Here is a 23,294-nt window from a genome sequence, read left to right on the forward strand (position 1 = left end):
TTCCTGGACCACCCCAGGCTCACCTGCATAGAAGCAGCCATCTTCTTGCAAGAACAGGCAGATACCTCCGTGGCAGCCGCAAGGAGAGCTAGCCCGCGCCGGTTTTGGAGCACCACAGCTGCCAGAGTCAAGCTGGCGTAGTGGGGCGAAGGCTGACCTTGTGAAAGCATCAGACTCTGACTTGAGCTGGTCCCTGCACTCGTTACAACGGACCTGAGACTCTCCTATTCCAGCCGCACCCATAGCTGCCCCAGATGCAGCCAGCAGGCCCACTACCGGTGGGATGGCCATAGGAACCCTCTTTTTACGATGAGGGGGCTTCCAGGCTGAAAGCGCATCCCTTCCAGTGAAGACACACAACTTAGGCACTAGTGTGACAATGAAGCATGACTGGTTGTGTGGAACAAAACATTCATAAACTCCTCGAATACAAGCTAGGTATGTGTCATTTGTTGCACAGACCTAAGAGGTGTGAGACAAAGGACCGGAGGCATTTCCCCACAGAGACACAGGCCCCGAGATCTGGTTGGAGGAGTCAGGTGAAATCTTTGGAGGGAACAGGTCTGGGCTGAGCACAATCCCAGTGTGCTTGACGGGGCCTGGCTTCACACGGATCCAGCCAGCTGAAGCAACGACTGCATTTGAGGGGTTGAGAGCTGAGTACGAAGCATTAATCATGCCTAGTCGGGCAGACTCAGTCATTTGTTGGGATAAATCTGAGGTGCTCGAGATGAAGGTGACCCTCGCGGGCCTGTCGTCAGCCGGGGCACAAAGACTAGCCTGACGTGAATCTGACCTGAGTGTTCCTGAACTCAGGAGGATGCATTAAACCCAGCTGGAGAACAACACCAGCTGTCCAGATGTTAGAGTTCGGGTTATGAACTGTGAGGTAGAGGGGAACACAGTGGTTGTTAGGGCAGGTTCTGTCAGGGGACCCCCGTGCCAGGCTCATGGCAATGTCTGACCTGGGTTTTAGTGCCCGGCGGTGAGCAGAATTTCTTTCTCTCTCTATTGACTGGGTGAGCAGGATTCACAGCCCCATCCCAAGGAACAGAAGTCTCTACACACATCAGGTTTCTCCAGGGTGGGCCCCCCCCATATGTAGATATCCCTGCTCATTAATTCTGAGTGTTTTCCATAATCTGAACACCTTCGAACCCAATCTTGTGTGTCAAAGAGCTCACAGCCATCAAACCCTAGCCGGATCCGGGACGCCCCCTTTTCCAGACGGCAAGGACTACAGGGGTATCAGTAGCGGGATCTTGAGGAAGGACTTGGAGCTCCCACCTCCCAGCCACAGTCACCCGGGCTCAGGAGAGAAGCCCTTGCAGCCAGGGGGAAGGGCGGCTGTGAGGAGCAGGTGCGTGGAGATACCCACACACAAGCTCATTCTACCAGACGTTTGAATACAGCTGTGCCCCACACAGTGTTGGGTAACTCAGGGCAAGGAGAAAGCGTTCCTTCCAATCCCAGTCGTGGGGGGCAACTGTGGCCAGACCGACTGCCAGGAGGGCCGCTACGAGTCCAGCCGGTATAGCAACCCAGAGGTCACACATGTAGAAGATCCTCAGGCTTCCGCCGTGCGTGGACTGACCAGCTTCCCGAGTGTGGCCGGAGCAGGGCTGTCGTCCACCGCTGCTCTGGAGGGCTGATCCTTTCGCCGTCTCAAGCAGAGAGGATTTTTTGGGTCAGGGGCCGCCGTCCATCTGCTGGCCGGAGCGTCTTCTTCTGGCTTGCAGGCTCGTTTGCCTCTAGAGTGATGCACCCAAGGGGTGACGCCTGAAACCTTTACAGCCGTGGGGGTGCTTAGAGTAACAGTGGAGGGACCAACCCATGTGGGTTTCAGGGGTTCCTTTTCCAATCCTTCACCCAGACCCCATGACCTGGCTGGTGTGGACGCTCGGGGGAGCCCAGGGGCAGGGTGCTCTCTCTGTTGTAGACCGCGGGAGCTCTTGGAGGGGAGTGCCCAGAGCCTGGAGCTGTTCTCTTAGGCTCTTCACACCTGTCTGATGTAAGTCCCGGGGGATTCTTCCTGAGCAAGGTGGGGGTCTTCTATATAATAGCTCAAAAGGGGAGAATCCTTAGCCAAAGTACTTTTAATGGTACGGTTCATTCGTTCAACTCTCCCTGAACTCTGAGGCCAATGTGCTGTGTGCACCTTCCAGGATACATTCAGGGCTTTAGCCACTGACTGGATGACGTCAGCCACAAAAGCTGGTCCACTGCCACTGTGTATGGCCTGAAGAGGCCGAGTCTCAGTGTAATCTCTCAGGAGTGCCTCAGCCACCTCTCGGCTCTTATTCGTGTGCGTGGGGTAAGCCTCTGCCCACCCAGACCCCCAGCGCTCACCAATGCCAGGAGACATCTGTACCCCCTGCTCGAGGGACGTCAGTAAAGTCTGCTTCCAAGTCCTCAAAGGGGGCGGTTCTTCTTCTCGGAACCCCGCGGGGTGGCGGGGTGAGGTGCCTGTTCAGCAGTATTTCTGGCACAAGTTACACATCGTTCACTAACTGACTTACAAAGTGTTGGCAACAGGCTGATGAAAAAATGTTTTTGGATGAGCTTTTCTAGAGCCGCTTTCCCCAGATGTGTGATCTGGCCATACTCTCGTACAAGCCGAGTTCCACGTGCTGCAGGGACGAGAAGCTGCCCCTCAGGCAGTCTCCACCGTTATCACAGTTCAGTTGCTGAGCAGTTGCGGGGCCTCCTCTGGCCTCAGGTCCTGCCACACCTGCTGGCCAAGCCCCTTCCTGCCTCTCCAGGGTGCTTGGCCAGGCAGGTGCTTGCAGCCCCAGGAGGGACAGGGCTGGCGCTGGTGCTGGACGGCAGGCGGGACTCTGGGGGCATTTGGGGCCCCAACCTGGCTGGACAGAGCGTCTCGCAGCTCGATCCTCACCCTCTACACCGGGCATCTTGGGGGGAGGACGTGGTCAGGCGGGTCCTCCCACTCTGCTCGTCTGCTCCCTGGGGCGTGACCAGACCTGGGAGAGGCCAAGTTTCTCACAGGGATGGGGGCCCGACTGGCACCAGCATGTGGGGGTGCAGCATCCCTGCAGCCCGCTGGGGTCTGGGTGGGCTCGCCGGGTCTCCACCCCGGGCATGCAGCATCCTGGTGTCCTGAGGGCTCCCTGCTGTGGTGGCCATGTCAGACGCATGCCGGGGGTAGGGCTGACTGAATGGAGACGATAAAAGTGACCATCACAAAAAGCCGGGGCCCTGTGGGAGCGGGCACCCCTACCCGGAGCCCCAGCCAAAGAGCCTCCGTTCCCCAAACCCCCACAAGCCCCATGGCCAAGGCAACGCAAGCCCATGGTTTCAAGGTGATCAAGGATTTGACGAGGTAGATGGGGGTCCCAGAGGGGCAGCAGGGCTGGGGGCTGGGAGCTGCCTGGCCTCCTGGGCCCCTGGCCCCTCTCGGCCCTGGTCTCCTATGAAGGACGCTGGTAATCCAGGCTGAATGCCCACTGCAGACCCTTCCATCTGCCTGCGTGACAGAAGGGGATGGCCAGTTCCCGGGAGGAGGACGGGGCAGGGATGCCCACCCTCAGCAGTTGGCCCAGCTTGCAGGAGAGTCTGGCTGGGTCCTGCGGCCTCTCTGGCTCCCCGGCTCCTGTCCACCCTCATCCGGGGCCACTGTGCCGAGAGCAAGCTCGCTGAGAGCCCAGACCCCAACATGCTCCAGCGGACACGCTGCCCAAGGTGTCTGGCAGCAAACCGGGTCCCGACTCCAGTTTATCCCCCTCGGCCGCGGCGGCCAGCTGCAGGCGGCCAGGATAGGTGCGAGGCCTGGCCGAGCGGCCAGGATCATGGCCAGTCTGCCCCAGGCGCCGAGCAGTCGCTGCAAGGCCCTCGGGGAGCTGCACCCCATGCCCGGCTGGCCGGGTGCCTGCTGTGCCAGCCCTGGCCAGGAACCGCCACACAGCCAGCAACGGCTCTCTGTGGTTTGGCTGTTTGAGGGCATTCTTTGGTTTCACAGGAGCGAGTCGTGGGGCTGCCATGCGCTGAGCTGGGGCCTCCCAGAGAGCAGAGGGACGCGGGGCTCCTGGCGACGCGCCAAGAGGCCTGGACCGCGGCAGGTGGGCGTTCTGCAGAGGCCCCCGGGCCGCCCTCGGGAAGAGGCGGAAGCACGTTCTATCCTAAATCCTTTAGCCTGATTAAGAACCTAAAATATTCTTGCTAATTCGGAAAATCCCACACGATTTAAAATTTCCTAAAAGGTGGGCTCTCCTCCACCTCTGGGATGGAATACTGGGCGCTTCCAGTCAGAAGCAGAGTCGTTACCAGAAGAAAAAGTCCTCTGCGAGGGGCCGCGCCCCCTTACTCATTCTCGAAGTGCCCTTATGACTGTGGGGGCAGGTGAGATGGGGGGGCAGGGGAGATCAAAGCGCTTTGTTTACAACTTTGAAGCCTGTGGCACCTACTGTTTACGCTGGCTGCGCACGTCCTGCCTCGGGCCGCGCGCTGGAATTCACCCTCTCCGCTCCTTCCTGTCGAAGATGCCGACGGGGCGCATTTTGCCGCGGGTCCGTCCCTGGCCCCCGCCCCCTCCCCGCACGCACGCCAGTGGAAAAGAAAAGGGTTACTCACACCCGTCCACCGTACAAGGTTTCCAGGCTTCCTTCCCCCCCGCGGATAAATAGGGGCGTCGCTGAGGGCCCGTCGCTGTCAGCCGAGCGGGGACGGGCGCGGCAGGGCAGGGCGACGCCGGCCGCGGACATGGGGCGGGCCGCGGTCTGCCTGCTGCTCATCCTCCTGGGGACGGCGGCGCCCAAGCCGAGCGCCCACGGGCCCGGCCTCCTGCTGGTCAGGCTGCGGCAGCTCCTGGACATCGTGGGCCAGCTGCAGGAGTCCGCCCGAGACTTGGTAAGTCTCCCCGCCGCGGCTCCCGGCGGCCTCGGCTAGGACAGAGGGGCTTTCGCACGAGCACAGGTAACCAGAGCTGACTTTCCTTTGCTCCAGGAACCCGAGCTCCCGCCCGCGCCAGAAGACGTGAAGGTAAGACCCGCCGCGGGAGTGTGTTAACATGTTTTTGACACGAGGTTGGTGAATCCAACCAAGAAGCGACTCGCGAGGCTTAGGACGCCCGGCTTCAGGGGCGGGGGGCTTCTCAACTGGGGAGATGCTTCTTTTCATTTGGGGCAGGTACTCATTGCTCACGGCCCGCCACGGCCTCGCGGCCCCGGCCACACAGGCGCTTTCTCCAGATGCCCGGGCAGCGCGTGGCAGGAGGCCGGGGCAGGTCGGCACGGCCGCTCCCTCTCGGCCGCCAGGGCCCACGGCGCCGCCCGCACACGGGCGTCTGCAGCTCTCTGCACACGCGAGAAGTGCAGCTGCACCCACACGCACAACCCACCTCTCCAGAACTGAGAGAAGGGAAGAGGGGGCGGCGGGGGGAGAGGGGAGGGCCCAAGAGGTGCGGGGGGCCGGGGCCTGGGGCGGTGGAGACCCCGCTGGGGGGGGCACGGTCCTCGGCCCCCTCAGCCTGGTCTCGGCCCGAGACGACTCACCGTTGGTGCCAGCCCTCTGCGGAGGCCGGGAGGCGGGGTGCGCTCGGCGGCGAGCTGTCTGGGGGCTACGGCCCTGGAGTCTGGGGTCCTGAGGCGGTGACGGGCTGCGGAGGGAGGCCCAGCAGCAGACAGCGAGGGCGAGTGACTGTGAAAGTCTAGAAAGTGAGTGAGTCACAGCGGCGCCTTTCTCGGCACTCGGGCTGTGGGGCCGCGGGGTGCACGTCTCTCCCGCCGCAGCTCGGCGGCTCAGCGCATGGAGCCCCCTTCCAGCCAGAGCGTCCCCGTCCGTCTCCTGGCGAGGGGTCCCAGGGCCCTGCGGGCGTGTCCTTCTGCAGCTCAGCTGGAACGTGCCAGGGGGCGCGCGCCGGACGCCCGGTTTCTCGCCAGAGCCGCGCAGGGGCGTGTGGGGGGGGTGGGCTTGTCCGCTTCGGCCTCGGGCAGGGCGGGTGGGCGCGGGCGTCTCCAGCCGGGGGTCCGCGGGCGGGGCAGGAGGCGGCTCCACCGCAGGTCACTTCAGCGCCCCATGTCGCGGCAGGGCCAGCGGGACAGTTCAACGGTCGGCCAGTTGAGTGGAGATAGGTCCGTTTCAGAGCCATGCGCAGCGAGCGAGTCCCGTGCTGCAGCCGGGCCGGCCAGGGGGCTCCTGGGGGCCTTCTCGCCATCTGTGGGGGTGCTGGGTTGTCACAGCTGTGAGCGGGGGTGGGGGTTCCCTGGAGCAGGTAGAGGCTAGGGAGTAGGGAGGAACTTTCTAGAATGCCCAGCACAGCCCTGACAGCTGAGAAGGACCCGGCTGGGCTCCCTGCGGCCACCGGGAGAAGCCGTGGTCCGGGCTGTGGGGCCAGAGGGGCCGGCAGAGCAAGGCCCGGTGGAGAGGCGGCCGGTGGCAGGTGAGCTACGAGGGGGTCGGTGCTTCCAAGCAGCCCTCAGCGCCGCCTTGCTCCGGGGCTCACGCCCTGGCCTTGCTCACTGTCCCCTCTGCAAAGCCCTGAAGGCGGTCATCCGGGAGCACTGTGGGCAGGAGCTGGCCCGCAGCGGCTGTGTCCCCAGAAGGAGGTGCCAGACAGGCAGGGCTGGTGGCTGCCAGGCCCAGTGTCCTCCCTTCCGGACACAGCCGTGCAGGGCCGGCTGCCGCGCCCGGAGAGCGCCTGTGACACTGCCTGAGGGAACCCCGACTTTGCCGGGACAGACCTGCTCTGCAGAGAGCCGCGCGCAGACAGCAGCCGCAGGGCCCCGGAGAGAGCGGCCGCCACTGCAGGCGGCTGGGGCGCAGCCCCGCGCCCCCGGGGTGTGGTCTGGGCGCTGGCCCCGATGCCCTGAAACCTGCTTTCCTTTCAACACGCCGTGGAAGTGCTCACTCAGCAGAACGGCTGTGAGAACGCGGCTCTCGGATCCGCGCGATGGAGCAGTCGCTGTTTTCAGTTTCAGCTGGAAAATTCACCTCTTTAAACACGAGCAGTATTTTTTTCCAGTAAGTTAGGCCGGTTGTGGTCAAAAAGAAGAGAAAAGAAAAAGCTTCAACAAACACATGAGCGTGTGGTTTTCAAGGAAAAAAGTGCTATAGGCAACATTCACAATTAGTTCCTATTAAATAAGCGTTTTGGCAGCAGGAAGGGCCTCCCTCCGGCTGCGCATGCAAAGCAGCCGGCCTGGGGCGTGCCTGGAAAATGCTGAGCCGGCGCCCCCGGAGCCGGGACCCCCAGACGCAGCCACCACGGGGGGCCAGTGGCCGGGACAAGGGGCCGCCTCAGGCTCCCTCCTCTCCAGCGACGCTGCCGGCAGGGGCTGCACCTGCTCCCGGCGCCCCAAGCCAAGCTTCCTCCCTCAGCGGCCAGAGGACGCGGGGCCCTGGGGCCCCGGGGCTTCCGCCGGGGGTCGCTGTGCTGCTGCGCTGCCGGGAGCGGGTGCCCAGCAGCCCCCAGAGAAGGGCAGGGGCAGCCACAGCTCCCAGGCCCGGGGCCTGGCGGAGAGGGAGGACGCCCCTTGCCGGCCAAGTAGGGCTCCCCACGGCTGCCCCCTTGCTGCCACTTTCAGAGCCTTAAACTCAGAAAGTGTGTCCCCACGAGGAACGGCCCCCGGGCCGGGCCCGGGCGATGCTCGCTGTCCCTGCCGGGCTGTGCCAGGGGCAGTGACCGGCCCTTCCCTGGGCGGGCCAGTCACCCCGTCCCTGACCTGCACCCCGTCTTTTGCAGAAGCACTGCGAGCGGGCTGCTTTCTCCTGCTTCCAGAGCGCCCGGCTGCAGCCCGTGCAGGCGGGAAGGGACGAGGCACGGGTCGTCCGGCTGGTCAAGCAGCTGAAGAGGAAGCTGCCCCCCTCGAAGGCAAAGACCGGCGGGCAGCAGATGCACATGCCTGTGAGTACAGCGTCCGCGCCCTCCTTATCGCGCTCGCCCGCAGCCCCGGCCTCCCGCGCCACTGTGAGCCACACACCCCAAAGGCCCAGAAGCCGGCGGCCCCAGGCCAGGCCTGACCAGAGCGGCCAGCGGTGACTGCCCGTCAGGACAGGCCTCGGCCAGTTCAGGGGCCTGTGGGGACCAGCCCTCCACACACGGTGTGACATTTCAATAAGCCGGCCCCAGCCCAGCGCTGCTTCTGTTTTAGTTTCTCCTACATCTGGGCTCAAGTGTTTGTGACCTCAGACCCGCGGGCTGCGTCTAGATGCCGTCTCCCGCGCTGAGCTGGTTCAGGCACACTGGCCTCACTCGCGGGGCAGTGGCCACCCCACGCCCTCCACGAAGGCTCCTGGCCCTGCGCCCCAGCCCGAGACTCCCCCTCCCGCTCGCCAGTGCTCCCTGGTCTGGTCTCTGCCTGGGCCAGCTCACAGGGGTGAGGCGCGGCCCCCATGGTTCTGACCTGCGCCTCCCGAGGACAGCGAGGGGCGTGTCCAGGCCCGCGGGCAGCCCGGCAGTCCGAGGCCCCTTGCACGCCTGGCACTGTCGAGTAATTCAGGCGGCCTCTAGCCGGTGCGTGAACACGCAGGCGGTCGCTTTGTGGCTAGTTTTCCCTCCTGCACGGAGCTTCGCCTGTGATGGAAGTAAAATCGCAGTCATGTCAGCATCCGCCTCCTGCCCCCGCGGCTGCCCGGCCGGCCTGTCCCCGGGAGGCTTCGCTCCTCTGGGCGTCCCTCAGACAGGGAGCCGGTGAGCGTGTTTCTGAAGCCCGGCACCAAAGGCTCGTGAAAGTCAGTGTGGACCTTGGAGGCGGAACTGCCCAGTTCCCTGACAGACAGAAAGGGAGGCCAGAGGCCAAGGGCAGGACGGCCCCCTCCCCCCTAGCCGGACAAGGCTCTGCCCCAGCCCCCCGCTGGCCTCCCAGGCCTGAGCCCAGGGGCGGGACAAAGCAGGGACGTGAATCTGGGAACATAAGTGCAGCGGCGGGCAGAGCCCCAGCCGTAGCCGGACAACCCAGACGCGAGGGGCAGCCGGTCTCTCCCGGCCGGGACAGTCCGGCAGCAGCTGGTGACGGCACGTGCCGGGCACGGCAGAAGCCAGACGCCTTTCCACGATGTACAGCAAACCCCCAGCAAAGCTCATCCCTGCGCTAGAGCAGTTCTGTTTCCCGAAGCACAGCACCGCGGCGGGCCGCAGCCGGGCGGCCACCCCCCGCCAGCTCCTCGAAGCGCGCTGGACACAGAGAGGTGATTCTGAGATGTTCAGGTGTTTCGGTTTGTAAACAGCAGCAAAACGACCGAGCAGTGTAAGTCACAGGGCGAGGAGATGCCGCCAGGCCCCGGGCGGCTCTGGGGCTGCGGGACGCTGCGTGGCGTGGCGGGGCCTCCCCGAGGCTGTTCCGCGAGCGCGACCTCGTCTGCATGGAAGCCAACCTCAGGCAACATCCGGCTAAGCAGGGAGCGCTTGCAAGAGTGTCCCTTTCCCGCTGATTTCCAGACATGCCCGCCGTGCGACTCTTACGAGAAGCAGCCGCTCGAGGAGTTCCTGCGGCGGCTGAAGGCGCTCCTGCAAAGGGTAAGGTGCCCTCGCGTGCCCGCCGCCCCGCCCGCTCGCCCCCGCGCCACCCTCACGGGCCCTCTCCCCGCAGATGATCGGGCAGCACCTCTCCTAGCCGTCGCGGGCTTCGCGGTGCCCCGCAGCTGGACACCAGGCTCCGGCCCGGGCGGGACCCCCGGACTCCACAGAGGTCGCCGGGAGCGGCGCGGCGCTCAGCGGGTGTTCCGGGCGGGCGCTCCGGGCCCAGCGCCTGCCGCGGTGCCGTGTGGGCTGCGGGGGGACGTCCCGCCCGCCCGGTGTCCGCTTCCCACGGAGTCCACGGCCGCTGCGTGGCTACTTCCCTTACTTGTGATCGTGCTGTTCTCCCACGCCCGCGAGCCCCACGCGCGGCCAGCCGGGGCCCCTGCGAGGCCCCCGAGCTCACGCAGAGCCGGAGGCCCAGAGAGAAGCTGAGATCTTGATTCTCTCGAGGAAATGAAAACCGAGTGTTTGAAACATTCATCCCAAAGTCCCCTTTTCTGTGGGAACGTAGGATGCCGAGGGTGTCAGCCTCTGACCGGGCCCGCCGGGCCACCCGGCCGCCACGGAGGACTCGCCCCTTACTGGCGTCCGGCCACGGTTTTAACATCGGAGCCACGGGTGTGTGTGTGGCGCGGCCCCCACGCTTCCTTCCGCTCGCCCCGCGCTGACCGCTCCGGCCGTGGAGACGGGGTGGCGTCTCCGGCGGCTCCTCTGCAGCCGGGAGGACGGCGGGGCGCCTGGGGTCCTCGCCCCCCTCCTCTCCTCTCTGGGAGCTGCCGCAGACCCGGCCCTGGCCCCGGCGCAGGTCAGCGGCCGGGGACAGAGGCGAGGCCGGGGTGCCCGCTGGCCGGAGGCAGACTCGGACGCGAGCCCCCTCCTGAGGACACGGGCGCTTTCTCTCACCGCCAGCGCGGCTCCACCCAGCAGTTTCTTCAACCATGAAGCTAAAAACTCCAGAAAAATGTTCTCTAGAACATCATAAGCTACTTGAAACTTGTGAAAATGGCGGTGGCCAGAGTGTACTTTCTGATCTGAGAACAATAATCCACTGAAAAGTATTTTAAAAGCAAGAACAGATGAATCCACGGCTCGGGAAGTTCTGCGAGGGGTCCGTGACTCACCAAATGGCCCTGAGGCACGACGGCATCAGCAAGGGGGCGCCGGCCCACCCGGGAGCAGGCGTGAGAGACGCCGCCCGGCTCGGCCCTGGCCTCTGGGCCTTGACGTCTCTGACACTGTGATTTTATATTTAAAACAAGGTATTTATTTCTGCGCCTGCTGTTAAAATCTCTGTTCTAGTCCGTTTGACCAGAGACTTCTGGAAGTCTCTGGAAGTAAAAATGACTTGGAAGTAAAAATGACTCGCCGGCGCGCTAAGAGCCTTCACTACTGAGTTTACAGCCCGGCAGGCCCTGCCGGGGCGGCGAAGACCGAGGGGCCGGGAGGGGAGGCTGGGGCTGGGGCTCCCGCCCGGCTGGAGCCCAGGTCCTCTGCTGCGGGCGGCGGTGCGGGGCCTGGGACGCGCCCTCGGGCCCGGCCCCTGCCGGTAGACCCAGGGCGTCCGGCGCTGTCTCTGGAGCCGCCCTCCCTCCTCTCAGGCGGTTTTGTGCACGAGCCCCGAGTGTTCTTGGCGCTCTCAGAGCTGAGCACCGTCCTGACAGCCAGCCCTCAGTTACTCCTCACTCCCTGCACGGCGCCCCGCCGGGACAAGGGTAGTGGAGGGGGGCGGAGGGGGACACGGCCCAGGTCACCAGGGTTCAAGCAAAATTAATCATGAGTTTTAGTGTTTTAGCTGAAAGTGTCGTCTTGAAAAGTCATAGCATTATTATCCTGTTATTCCTGTGTTGTATTTACATTTGCACCCGAGAACTTAGTTTTAATATGAATTATGTAACTTTTTAACTTAATGATTATTTATTATATATTTGGTTTTAAATGTTTATATTCATGGCTTCTTATTTAAGACCTAACCATATTAAACACCACCCGTCAGTACCAGTGTCTTGTGATTCCCTGGAAACCTTCTGTTTTATCAGAAAACAGAAGTCGCGTCTTGCTTTCTGGGAGCCCAGAGTTTCACATCTGAGAGTCGAGGTGATCTCCTCTGGTGGGCTGGACTTTGCCCCAGCTGCGCCCCACCCATGGGTGCGGGAGGTGTGGAAGCCCCCCCGGAGCTGGGTCCCGCGCGCACGCCCGCGAGCAGCTGCCCCTGACCCGGCGCCCACTGTTCTGGTTCTACCCCCCCAGGGCACCAGCACGGCCCCTCACCCCACCCCCCACGCGCCCCCCATGTCCCTCCTAGGCCCGGCCGCTCCTCTCACGTGAACCCTATTCCCTCCGCACCCCAGTGAGTCGCTGCCGGGTGAATGCCCCCTCGCTGACCCTCGCAGGGAGACGCGTCCTCTCAGCCTGTCCTCTGCATCCTTCCCGCCTGGCCGCCAGAGAGGCTTAATGACACCGAAGTCCAGCGAGCCTGTCCAGTAACTCAGCCCCAGTGGCCTCCTCCCACGACCCGCGGCCCTGGGCAGCAGGAGGCAGCGCTCCTGGGCCAGGAGACCCCTGTGGCCTGCACCCCGAGTCCCAGCCGACAAGCGTCCGCAAACTTAGCTGAACCCAACGCAAAGGGCAGGACGCTGCCCACGCGAGTCCGGGTCCTCAGGCCGGGCCATGCAGCGCCCACAAAGTGCCCCAAGCCAGCGCCCGCCCGCTGCTCAGCAGAGGCCAGTGAGCCTTTAAGAAGTCAGCTGGCCCAGGCTGTGGCTCCAGGGCCACGCCGGGGCCAGGACCCAGCACTCCCTCAGGGACACCACACCCTGGGGCGTCCCGCCTACTCCTGCGGTGCCCAGGGTGGGCGCTGGCCCGGACCCACCTGGACTCCGAGGGGGAGACCTGATGCCGCCTGCTGGCTTGGCTCAGCCCCCCCGCCCCCCGCTCTCCAGGACCTCCTGCACCCCGCCCCCTGCCCCACTGGACACCCCCCACCCCCGCCCCCATCAGGCCCCTGCCCGCACGCCCGGAGGCAGCCTCCTCCTGCCCCCGGAACGCAGAAGGTGAACATGGAAGCTTGGTCCTCATGGCTGAGCTGCTCAAAGGCTCGTCCACGGAGGGCGCGCCCCCTCCACCCCCGGACCCCAAAGACGATTTTCCACCTTGGTGACAGCGAGGCTGAGCTCATCCCAGACGCCTCCTCCCGCCACAGACTCATCGGCCCTTCTTGGCGTCCCTTCCCCTCAGTCCTGGGCGGCCTGGAGGCCCTGACCTTGCGAGGCCCCGCCAGAGCCCGAGGCCCAGCCCCGAGGGTGGGGAACTCGGGCTTAATGAGTCTCTGAGGAGCGCCAGGGCGGTGAGCTCAGGGGCGGACCTTCGGGCGCGTCGGGGTCCGGTGGCATTGGCACCTGCCCCGGCGGGGGCTGGGAGGCGGAACATTCTCCTGCGACCCCAACTCAAGCAATTCTCAATCGAACTCAAGAGAAAATAGAAAAGGGGGGGCACAGCAGGACTGGACGCGATGCAGCCCCCCTGTAGAAACGCCCTTCATGCTGTGCATTCCCCGCCACCCCATCCAGGAGAATCCCCAGTGCCCCAGCCCCTGTACCCCCAGCCCCTGTACCCCCAGCTCAGCCCCCAGGCCCCCTGCCCCAGCTCAGCTCCTACCCCCCAGCCGGTCCTCTGTCCCCCGAGCCCCCAGCCCCGGCCTGACCTCTGAGCGCCCCCAGTACACAGGGAGCAGGAGCCGTCGGAGGGAACAGACCCGCTGGCATCTGCACCGCACAGCTGTGTCCACTGCGCAGCAGTGACCTTTCCATGTCTTTAAACTTTAATTTTAAATTTAAAATAAGAAGATGACTTAGGGCAAAGATCCATTTTATTATCCAAACAGGCACTTCCAGGAGTCGGGGTTCGCCGGTTTGCGACCATGGGGCTCCGCACGGGTGCACGCTGACACGCTCACAGGTGCACGCTGACACGCTCACAGGTGCACGCTGACACGCTCACAGGCGCTTCCCCTGGAGCCGCAGCTCACCGCTCTCCAGCCCCCGGGCGGGGAGGAACCCACCTCGGCCACAGGAGCAGGTCAGCGGCAGGAGAGGCTCCCCCGGAGACGGGCTCCACAGCCCACCCGCCTCACGGCGCCCGCAGCCCAGCCCCAGCCGCACTTAGGGGGTCTCCTGTGGCCGGGCCTGGCCGAGGGATGGCCGCCAGGCGGGCTGGCTTTGTTCTCACTCGCGCCGGAGCCGGGAGGATGCGGGCCCAGAAGGGAACGTCCTTCCTTCGGCCGCCATCTGAGGCGGAGGGGCAGGTGAGCAGGACTTCCCGGGGGGCAGGTGAGCAGGACTTCCGGGGGGGCAGGTGAGCAGGACTTCGGGGGGGGGGGCAGGTGAGCAGGACTTCCCGGGGGGCGGGTGAGCAGGACTTCCCGGGGGGCAGGTGAGCAGGACTTCGGGGGGGGGGCAGGTGAGCAGGACTTCCCGGGGGGCGGGTGAGCAGGACTTCCCGGGGGGCAGGTGAGCAGGACTTCCCGGGGGGCAGGTGAGCAGGACTTCGGGGGGGGGGGCAGGTGAGCAGGACTTCCCGGGGGGGCAGGGCGGTCCCCAGGGGCTGGCGCTGGCCGCAGCTTGAGCTGAAGTCCCTCCTGGGGCCACGAGGCTGCCCGGCGGGCGCGGGGAGCAGCCGGTCACCTCAGAACCCCACAGGGCTGTTCCCCGAGCCTGGCCTCTGCCGCCACCTGCTGCCACAGGACGCCAGCGTGAGGCCACCCCGGCCCGGCTGGCTGTCACCCCAGGGCCGCAGGAGCTGCCGGCGCTTGGACCCCAGGACCCCAGGACCCCAGGACCCCAGGACCCCAGCCGGCGGTGCTCACGCGGCCCGGCCCGCAGCCCAGGACGGCGCCCCCGGCGGGCCGGGACCTGCCACGGCGCGGCCGCCCGTCGCCCTCGCCTAGGCCGGCCGGGACCCCGGAGCCGCTGCTGGGCGCGGGCCGGGCCGGCTGCCCCCCTGACCCGGCCGCGCGCCCGCCCGGTCTCGGCCCGGGGCGCCTGAGGGGCGCGGGCGGCGGGAGCCGGGCGGGGACCCCGCGAGGCCTCCGGGGGGACGCCCGAGGCGCTGGGCCGGCTCGCTGCCCACGGCCGCCGCGGCCGGGCCGGGTGACCGCGCAGGGGCCGGGAGCCGCGCGCCCCCCGCGGGGCCCCACCGCTGGCGCCCCGGGGCGCCGAGACCCCGCAGGGCCAGAAGCCGCCGCGCGACCTCGGGGACCACAGAGCCGCCGCGCCGGGCGCCCCAGGGCAGCCCCGCCCGCAGCCCCGCCCCGCCCGCAGCCCCGCCCCGCAGCCCCGCCACGCCCACAGCCCCGCCCCGCAGCCACGCCACGCCCACAGCCCCGCCCCGCAGCCACGCCCCGCCTGCAGCCACGCCCTGCCCACAGCCACGCCCCGCCCACAGCCACGCCCCGCCCGCAGCCACGCCCCGCCCCGCGGCCCCGCCCCGCAGCCCGGTCCACAGGCACGCCCACAGCCCCGCCACGAAGCCCCGCCCCGCCACGAAGCCCCGCCCCGCCACGAAGCCCCGCCCCAACCGTCCCGTAGCCCCGCCCGCCACGCAGCCCCTCCCACCCACACCGTGGCCCCGCCCCGCCGTAGCCTCGCCCACCCACGCCGTAGCCCCGCCCTTCCAGGCCGTGACCCCGCCCTCAGCCCCGCCCACCCACGCCGTGGTCCCGCCCCGCAGCCCGCCCATGCCGTGCCCCGCCCCGCAGCCCCGCCCACCCGCGCCGCGGCCCCGCCCCCTGCTCCTCCCTCCAGGGCCCCACACAAGAGGGCGCAGCCGGGCCGGGGTGGGGGGAGCCCCGAGACTCCGGGGGCGTCGGGCGCGGAGCCCCGCGGGCTGGGGCCGCTGGCTGGGACGGGCCGCGGCAGCCTCTCCTCGGCGCCCCCAGAGTCTGGGCACCGAGGGCTGCGCCCCGGTCCTGGGGTGAGGCTCGACGGCAGCCCCCAAGGGTGGCGCCTGGGGCGGGGGGGCTGCGCCTGCCCTGGCCCCTCTGCGGCCCGCGCCCCCCAGCAGCGCCGGGCGCCCCCCAGCAGCGCCGGGCGCCCCCCCCAGCAGCGCCGGGCGCCCCCCCAGCAGCGCCGGGCGCCCCCCCAAGCAGCGCCGCGCAGGCCCCCGGGGGGCGACGGTCCCCGGCCCGGCCCCAGCAGCGCCGCGCGCCCCGCCAGGGGGCAGCACAGGCCGGGCCTGGCCGCGGGGCCGGGGCGCCTCCCTCGCGCCTGGCGCCCCGCAGCTCCGCCCGCGCCCGGCTGGCCCGTCACCCCAAGCAGCGGCCGCTCCGCGGGGCGCCCCTGGCCCGCGCGCCCCGCAAGGCCCAGGCGGCAGGAGCGCGCCCCGCCAGGCGCGGCCTCTTGGGGGGCTGCCCGCGGGCCGGGACATTTCCAAGGGGAGCGCGGGGATCTGCGGGGGATTCCGGCCGGCCGTCCCCCTGGGCCCCGCGGGGCGCCGACCCCGCCCCGCCACAGCCCGGCCCGCGCGGCTCCCCCGAGGGCGGCCGCGGGAGGTCGCCGGTTCTCTCTTCTCCAGAGAAACAGCTTCCTGCCGAGTGAGCCCGAACCCCGGTGCGCTGGGCCCCGCTGGTGTCCCCCTGGCCCGAACCCCGGTGCGCTGGGCCCCGCTGGTGTCCCCCTGGCCCGAACCCCGATGCGCTGGGCCCCGCTGGTGTCCCCCTGGCCCGAACCCCGGTGCGCTGGGCCCCGCTGGTGTCCCCCTGGCCCGAACCCCGATGCGCTGGGCCCCGCTGGTGTCCCCCTGGCCCGAACCCCGGTGCGCTGGGCCCCGCTGGTGTCCCCCTGGCCCGAACCCCGGTGCGCTGGGCCCCGCTGGTGTCCCCCTGGCCCGAACCCCGGTGCGCTGGGCCCCGCTGGTGTCCCCCTGGCCCGAACCCCGATGCGCTGGGCCCCGCTGGTGTCCCCCTGGCCCGAACCCCGGTGCGCTGGGCCCCGCTGGTGTCCCCCTGGCCCGAACCCCGGTGCGCTGGGCCCCGCTGGTGTCCCCCTGGCCCGAACCCCGGTGCGCTGGGCCCCGCTGGTGTCCCCCTGGCCCGAACCCCGGTGCGCTGGGCCCCGCTGGTGTCCCCCTGGCCCGAACCCCGGTGCGCTGGGCCCCGCTGGTGTCCCCCTGGCCCGAACCCCGGTGCGCTGGGCCCCGCTGGTGTCCCCCTGGCCCGAACCCCGGTGCGCTGGGCCCCGCTGGTGTCCCCCTGGCCCGAACCCCGGTGCGCTGGGCCCCGCTGGTGTCCCCCTGGCCCGAACCCCGGTGCGCTGGGCCCCGCTGGTGTCCCCCTGGCCCGAACCCCGGTGCGCTGGGCCCCGCTGGTGTCCCCCTGGCCCGAACCCCGGTGCGCTGGGCCCCGCTGGTGTCCCCCTGGCCCGAACCCCGGTGCGCTGGGCCCCGCTGGTGTCCCCCTGGCCCGAACCCCGGTGCGCTGGGCCCCGCTGGTGTCCCCCTGGCCCGAACCCCGGTGCGCTGGGCCCCGCTGGTGTCCCCCTGGCCCGAACCCCGGTGCGCTGGGCCCCGCTGGTGTCCCCCTGGCCCGAACCCCGGTGCGCTGGGCCCCGCTGGTGTCCCCCTGGCCGCCGGGCACGAGCCGCAGGGAGCTCAGGAAGCGCCGCGGGGCGAGCGAGTGTCGCGCACCGCACGGAGCCCCCGCGGACTTGGGGGCCGCTGCCTCTTCTCTCCTCGCGCGCCCCTTCCTCGCGACCCCTCCAGCGCCGGGGTTCCTGCGTCCGCGAGCCTCGGAGGCGCGGGGAGCCCTTCCTGAGGGCAGCAGGCTTCAGCCCCGAGGGGTGCGAGGGAGGGAGGGGGAGCCGCCCCCAGCCGGGTCTGGGCGCCCCCGGTGCCCCCCAGCTGTCCTTGGCCGGGCCGGCTGCGCGCCGAGGCGGGGCCCAGGGCGTCCGCGCAGCTCGTGGCCGCTCAGCCGCTGCCCAGCCTGGCCCGAGCCCGCGGAGCGCTGGGCGCCGGGGGGCAGGGCCCGAGGCGGCCAGTCCCGGGAGGGGCGCCGCATGGCCGGGGGCGCCGTCCCCCTCCCCTGCCCGGGGGGGCCGCGCGGTCTCCCCTCCCTGCGGCCCAGCCGCGCCCGCCCGCTGTCCAGGGCCCGTCCCCGGCACCAGGCCGGCGAGCCCCGACGGCCGTGGCCCGGCCCACCTGCCTTCCCCTGGGTCCTCGCCCTGCCCAGCGGGCTCGCCCGGCCCCAGCGTCCCGCAGGCGCGTCCAGCCCGGGGTCGGTGCCTCCCGGCCCGGGTGCTGCTGCCGGACCCTCCCCGGCCTGACCCGGGCTGGGCGGCGCCCGCGGGAAGCGGCGTGTCTGGGCCGTGCGCGGCGGGCCCGGCGCCCCATTCCCAGCTCTGAAGCGAGTCAGCGTCCCCGCGCGGGTCAGCGGCTCCCCCGGCCCGGGCCGCGCGGGGGCAGCGGGGGGGGCGGTTCGCGGCCCCGGAGCCCCTTTCTGGAGCCGCGGCGTTTCCAGGAACCGCCTCCCGCTGCGGCCGCGTGAGTCACCCCGCGGCGGGAAACCACACGCCGGGAAGCCAGGCGGGCCCGGGGGAGGCCCTGGGGGGACCCCACCGCGGGCAGGGAGGACAGCGGTGACCCAGGGGCGCGCGGCGCCGACGGGGGTGCGCCCATGTGTGCCCTGGGGCAGCCGGGGAGCCCGGGGAGCCCGTCCCCCCCCGAGCCCCCAGCCCCGCTTACGAGAGACAAGAGCCCCTTTTGAGAGGGGACGGCAGCCCGCGCCCCCGAGGCTGAGCCTCTCCGCGGCCCGCGCCCTCTTCCCTGGGGAGGCGCCTCGCGGGCTCGGCCGGCGAACGTCCCGCTCCCGGTGGGAACCGCGCCCCGACTTCCCTCCAGGCGCGGGGCGGGGGCGTCCCCGGAGCGGGGTGGGGGGTGGGGGGTGCGGCCGGCCCGGCTGACCGCGGAGGGGCCGCGTCTCTGCAGCGCTTCCGGGCCCGACCCCCCGGAGCGGGCAACACCGCACCCTGCCGGGGCCTCAGCGGGGCGCCCGCGGCGGGTCAGGGCTTCACGGGGTGGCGGGGTGACGCACAGTCTCCCCCGCACGCCGCCCGCCCAGGCCGCGCTGCCCGGCCCGCCCGCGCCCGTGTCCGGTGCAGCCGCCGCAGGGACACGCGGGCGCAGCGCGCGGCCGGCGGGGACGCGGCTCCACACGGGCTCGAGCCGGGCTCTGGGCGCCCCAGCCGGGGCCGCGCGGGCCACCCGCCTCCTGAGCCGCCCCCTCGGCGGCCGCCCCGCGAGCCCCGGGAGCAGGCGGGCCGGGCCTCCCTCCGGCTGCGTCTGCCGGGCCGCGGGGAGCGCCCTCCCGGGGGCCAGCGGGGCGGCCCGACCTCCTCCCGAGGACCCGCGGCCGGGCGGCCGGACCCGCCTCCCGGGGCAGGTGCCTGTGGGGAGCAGGCGGGGTCTTCCCGGGAGCCCCACCGGCCCTCGCAGAGGAGCCCCCAGGAAGGCGTCCTTCTCGCTCCCAAAGAAAACCAATCGGGAGTGAAAAGAAAACGACCCCATTGGGGGAAATAAAGTCACAGCAGAACAAAGGTCCAGGATGGGGGTCCTGGGCCTGATTCGGAGCCTCGAGATTCAGGCAAGCGGCCCCCCAGCCGGCAGCAGGTGTGGCCCCAGCACCCCCAGGCGGCCCCCCAGCCCCCCATAGCCCAGCTCCACCCACGCCCCCACCCCGCCCCCGCAGCCCCCGCCCCCCAACCTCGCCCGCCCCTCCCCTCCCCCCACAGTGGCCGCTCCCCGGCCGGGAGGACTAGACTTGACCCCTGCGCGCCCCCAGGTGCCCGCTGCCCCGCCAGGTGGTGTGAGGGCCTCCCGGGACTGCGGAGAGGGCAGCACCACACGCATCTCCCCCAGACCCCCTTCCTGCTTGAGGGGGGCCCTGACGGCCTTCCAGGCCCTCCTGCGCCAGACCCCCCACCCCGCCCGCTGTGCCTGTCCCGCCCCACTGCCCGCGCTCCCGTGGCCGCTGGACGCTCCTGCTCCCTCCGGCCACCTGGGCCCGGCCGCCCTCGCTGGGGGGGGGCTCAGGGGTGGGCCGCGTCTACCCGTCCTGGGCAGCCAGGGACCCCCAAGTGCGGAAGCGGGACCCGCCTGTGACGGGGACTTCGCCGAGGCCGGGGCACTGGGCTCCTGGCGTGATGGGCGCCTCCCCGGCTCAGTCCCACCACGTGCGGCACAAGTGCCCTCGGGGCACACGCAGCAGCACGCGCCGGCAGGTGCGCGCACCGGCACACGCGTGCACGCGAACGTCCGCACACGCCAGCGCACGCCCAGCACACGTGCACACATGCGGAAAGTGCTGCACACCGCACATGCAGCACACACCAGTGCACACGTGCACCTGAACACCAGCACACACGCATGTGCACACACGTGCGGGCGTGCACGCCCCCAGAGGCCTCAGGCCCTCCCAGGTCCCCACAGGCCGTCAGAAACCCCCGCACCAGCGCCTCCCGGCCGGCGGGCGAGGGGCGCGGCCTGGCCCCCCACGGGCAGCCGCTGTCGCCGCAGGCCCCGGCCCACCTGCCCGCCCCGCGCCCCGCCCGGCCTCCCGCGGGCCTGCAGGCCCAGGACGAGCCGCGGGCGGGTCCGGTCAGCGTCGGGATCTGGAGCGAAGGGTCCGCGGGCGCCGGCGTGTCCGCTGGGGGAGCCGGTGCCGCGGCGGCTGCACCCGGGGCGCTTCCCCCCGCCGCGAGGCAGGAAGCCGCGGGCGCCTCCTGACCCGGTTCTGACTCCCGCACGCAGGGGCAGCAGGGGCTGGGCCCGCGGGCACAGGGGCCGGCCCTGCCCTTTCGGCACAAGGTCCCGGCCCCGTCCTGCCCCGAGGCCGCCATTCCCGAGCTGACTCGGAGCCCGGCTTCCAGAAGGTTCTGCAGGCAGCGCCCAGCCCTGCTGGGCGCCCGTCCTCGCGCAGAGGAAGAGCTCGGGTGGCCCCCCAGCCCGCACACAGGTCCCGCCCCGGGAGCCCAGAGGCCGCTCCTGCCCCCGCCCCCACCCACCCCCAGCCCCCTCCCGCCCCACCCCTCCCCCCCTGCGCCCCCCCTGCGCCCCCGGGAGGGTGTGACGGGCCCTGAGGGCTGCCAGGGCCTGGCTCCGGCCCTCTCGGGTGGCCGCGTCCGGCCGGCGCTGCCCCCCGTCCCCCAGCCCCCCTCACCCCCCAGCCCCCCCCCACCCCCCGTCCAGGAGGAAACTGAGGACCCCGGGGCGAGACCCGCGGTTCCCGCCGCCGTCCAGCTCCGGGCAGCGCCATGGACCGGCCGCCGCCGCGCTGCGCTGCGCCTCTGACCCCCAAGCGGCTGATGCTCCGGGTCTCGGCCAGGCCCCCCCCGGCCCCCCCGGCCCCCCCGCAGAGGCCCCGCGGCCCCCCGGCCGCCCGCTGTCCCGAGCCGGCGCTGCTGCTCCCGGCAGAACCCCCGGGCCGCGAGGGGTCTCAGCGGCGGGGTCCCCCCCCCCGCGGCCTCGCCACCCCGCCCGCCCCGAGGTCCCCGGCCCGGGAAGGGCCGCGCCCCGGGACAGCCCCGGCGTTGTCCGAGGCCAGAGAAAAGCCCCGAAAGTCCCAGCGCGCCCGGGGCTGTTTGTGGACGGGGCTTTCGGCCGCGGTGGCCCGAGGCGCGGGCGGGGGGGGGGGGGGTCCCCCAGCCTCGGCCCTGCCGGCGCCCCGGGGGGCAGGTGCCCACGCAGCCCGGACGGGCGGCCGCTCCCCCCGCTCTGTGCCCCGGGGCCCGGGGGGCCTGGCCGCGGGGAGGGCGAGTCCCCCGCACCCCGGCCGCTCCGGGTCCAGCTCGGCCTCGTCCCGAGGGCGCGGCGGGGCGGGGGGCGGGGGCGGGGGGCGGGGGGCTCCCCCCAGACGCCCGGGCGGGCAGCTGACCGTCCACCGCGAGGGCCGGGGGGTCGCCAGCGCCGCCGCCGGGTCGGCCCCTCCCGGGACGCCTGGACCCCGCGCCCGGCCTGGGCCCGCGAGGCGGCCGACACCCCCGGACGGGACCCCAGAGGGTTCGGGGCGCGGAGCCCGAGTCCCGGGGCGCCGGGTGACCCCCCGCCGGGCCGTCCCGGGGCTCGACCCTGGGCGGCGTCTCCGTGTGCGGGGCTCCTCCAGGGAGGCGCCCCCCGCGCCCCCGTCCCCTCCACAACGGCCGCGGGGGCCGTGGCCGGGGGGCTCTGGGGGGTCCGCCGCCCCCCCGCGGCCCCCCGCGGCCCCCCGCGGCTTCCTCCAGCCCTACTCGGCCGGGGGGCGCCCCGGGGCTGCGCTCGCGCGTCAGGGGGGGCTCTGCGGTGGGGGTGCCTGGGGCGGGGGCGGGGCCTCTGCGGGGTGGGGGCCCCGGGCACCCCCCGCGCTCCCTGATGCTGGACGAGGCGCGGGCGCGCCCCCGGCTCGGGGCGCATCTCGGGGTCGGGACCTAGAAAGTCCTGCCGCCCCCGCGCCGGCCCGGCCCGGCCCGGCCCGGCCCGGGGCTCCCGCCGCCCCCGCGGGAAGGCCCGGGAGGCGGTGCCGCCCCGGGTGGAAAGTGGCTGGAAACTGACGCGCACGGGGGGCGCCCGCCCGGGCAGGAAGCCCGCGGGGATCACCGCGCTCCGTGGAAAGCGGGCGTGGGGCGCGGCAGGGGAAGGACTTTGGGGTTTCGCCCGCCCGCCCGCCGCCGGCCCCGCGGCGGGGAGATGCGCGCCCGGGGCCTCCCGGACCCCACGCCCTCGGCGGGCAGCCGGGCCAGCGTCCACGTCCGAGCCCGGGCGCTGCCCCACGTCTGAGTCAAGGTCAAAGTACACCCCGCGGCCCCACGGGGCCCCACGCCGCGGGACAGCCACCCCGAGGCTAACGGGGGCCACGGGGTCTCCCCCCTGCAGCCTCGGCGGCGCCCGGAGCACAGAGCAGCCCCTGGGCGCCCGTCCCTCAGGCGAGGCGCAGCCAGCCCCGACCCGGCCCAGCGGGGGGAGCCGCCAGCAGGGGCCCCAAGACCCCAGCCTGGGGACCCCCGGAACTCTGGCATGGTGGGGTCCTGCAGGCAAAGGCTGTGTCCAGGGCCCAGCCAGGTTGCCACACCAGGTGCTGGGAGAGCGCTGGCTGTCCGTCTGTCCGCCCCTCTGTCCGCCCGTCTGCCCGCCCGTGGCATCTGGAGGCTGCCCTGGAGCCGCGAGGCCTCAGCCTTGTCCTCTGGACGACCGTGCCCCACCGGAGGCCCTGGAGGAGCCACGGTCAAGTGTGGCGGCAGCAGTGGGCTGAGAAGAGGCTCCCGGACCCTCAGGGCTTCCCGCCGCCACAGTGCGGCCTCCAAGTCTCCGGCCCCCACCTGTGGCCTGCTGGGTGCGGGCCAAGGCCCAGGCGGGACCAGCCCATGTCACCCAGAAACCAAGCTGTGGCCTCGCTGCCGGTCAAGGGCTGGGCCCGGGTCCAGGCCCCTGGTGAGAAGCCCTGGACCGGCCCTTTCTGGACAAACTGAGGTCAGCGCCCTGACCACAAGGCTTCCTTCCCTCCCCACTGTGAGCAGCTGGCGCCCTACTCGGGGGTCAGGCTGGATGTGGGCCACGGCCACCCCTCCTCCCATAGCAAGGGCCCAGCAGCAGCCCTGGAAGGATCCAGAAGACCAGGGCCGCTCCAGTGAGCAGGTGGCCGAGCGTCTGGCGGAGGAAAGAGACCACGAGCAGCCGCCCTTCCAGTGCCCGGCGCACGGGCGTGCCAGTGCTGGGTGGGGCGGCCGGGCTGCCTCCTCCTGCAGCCCTGCTGGGCAGGGAGTCCGAGTGGGCGACCCCCAGCACAGCAGGAGCGACCCCAGCAGTG

General features: G+C 70.8%; 1 protein-coding gene across 1 annotated transcript; it reads left to right on the plus strand.

The window, feature by feature from the left end:
- Positions 1–4,716: 4,716 nt before the first annotated feature.
- On the plus strand, positions 4,717–9,566 carry IL21 (interleukin 21; the record flags this gene model as incomplete). Its single annotated transcript, XM_084245614.1, has 5 exons — positions 4,717–4,863; positions 4,960–4,995; positions 7,697–7,858; positions 9,392–9,469; positions 9,543–9,566. The coding sequence occupies 5 exons, from the start codon at positions 4,717–4,719 to the stop codon at positions 9,564–9,566; spliced, it is 447 nt and encodes a 148-aa protein (XP_084101740.1).
- Positions 9,567–23,294: the final 13,728 nt, after the last annotated feature.

This window comes from Talpa europaea, assembly GCF_964194135.1.
Source record: "Talpa europaea genome assembly, chromosome: 10".
NCBI classification, from domain to species: domain Eukaryota; kingdom Metazoa; phylum Chordata; class Mammalia; order Eulipotyphla; family Talpidae; genus Talpa; species Talpa europaea.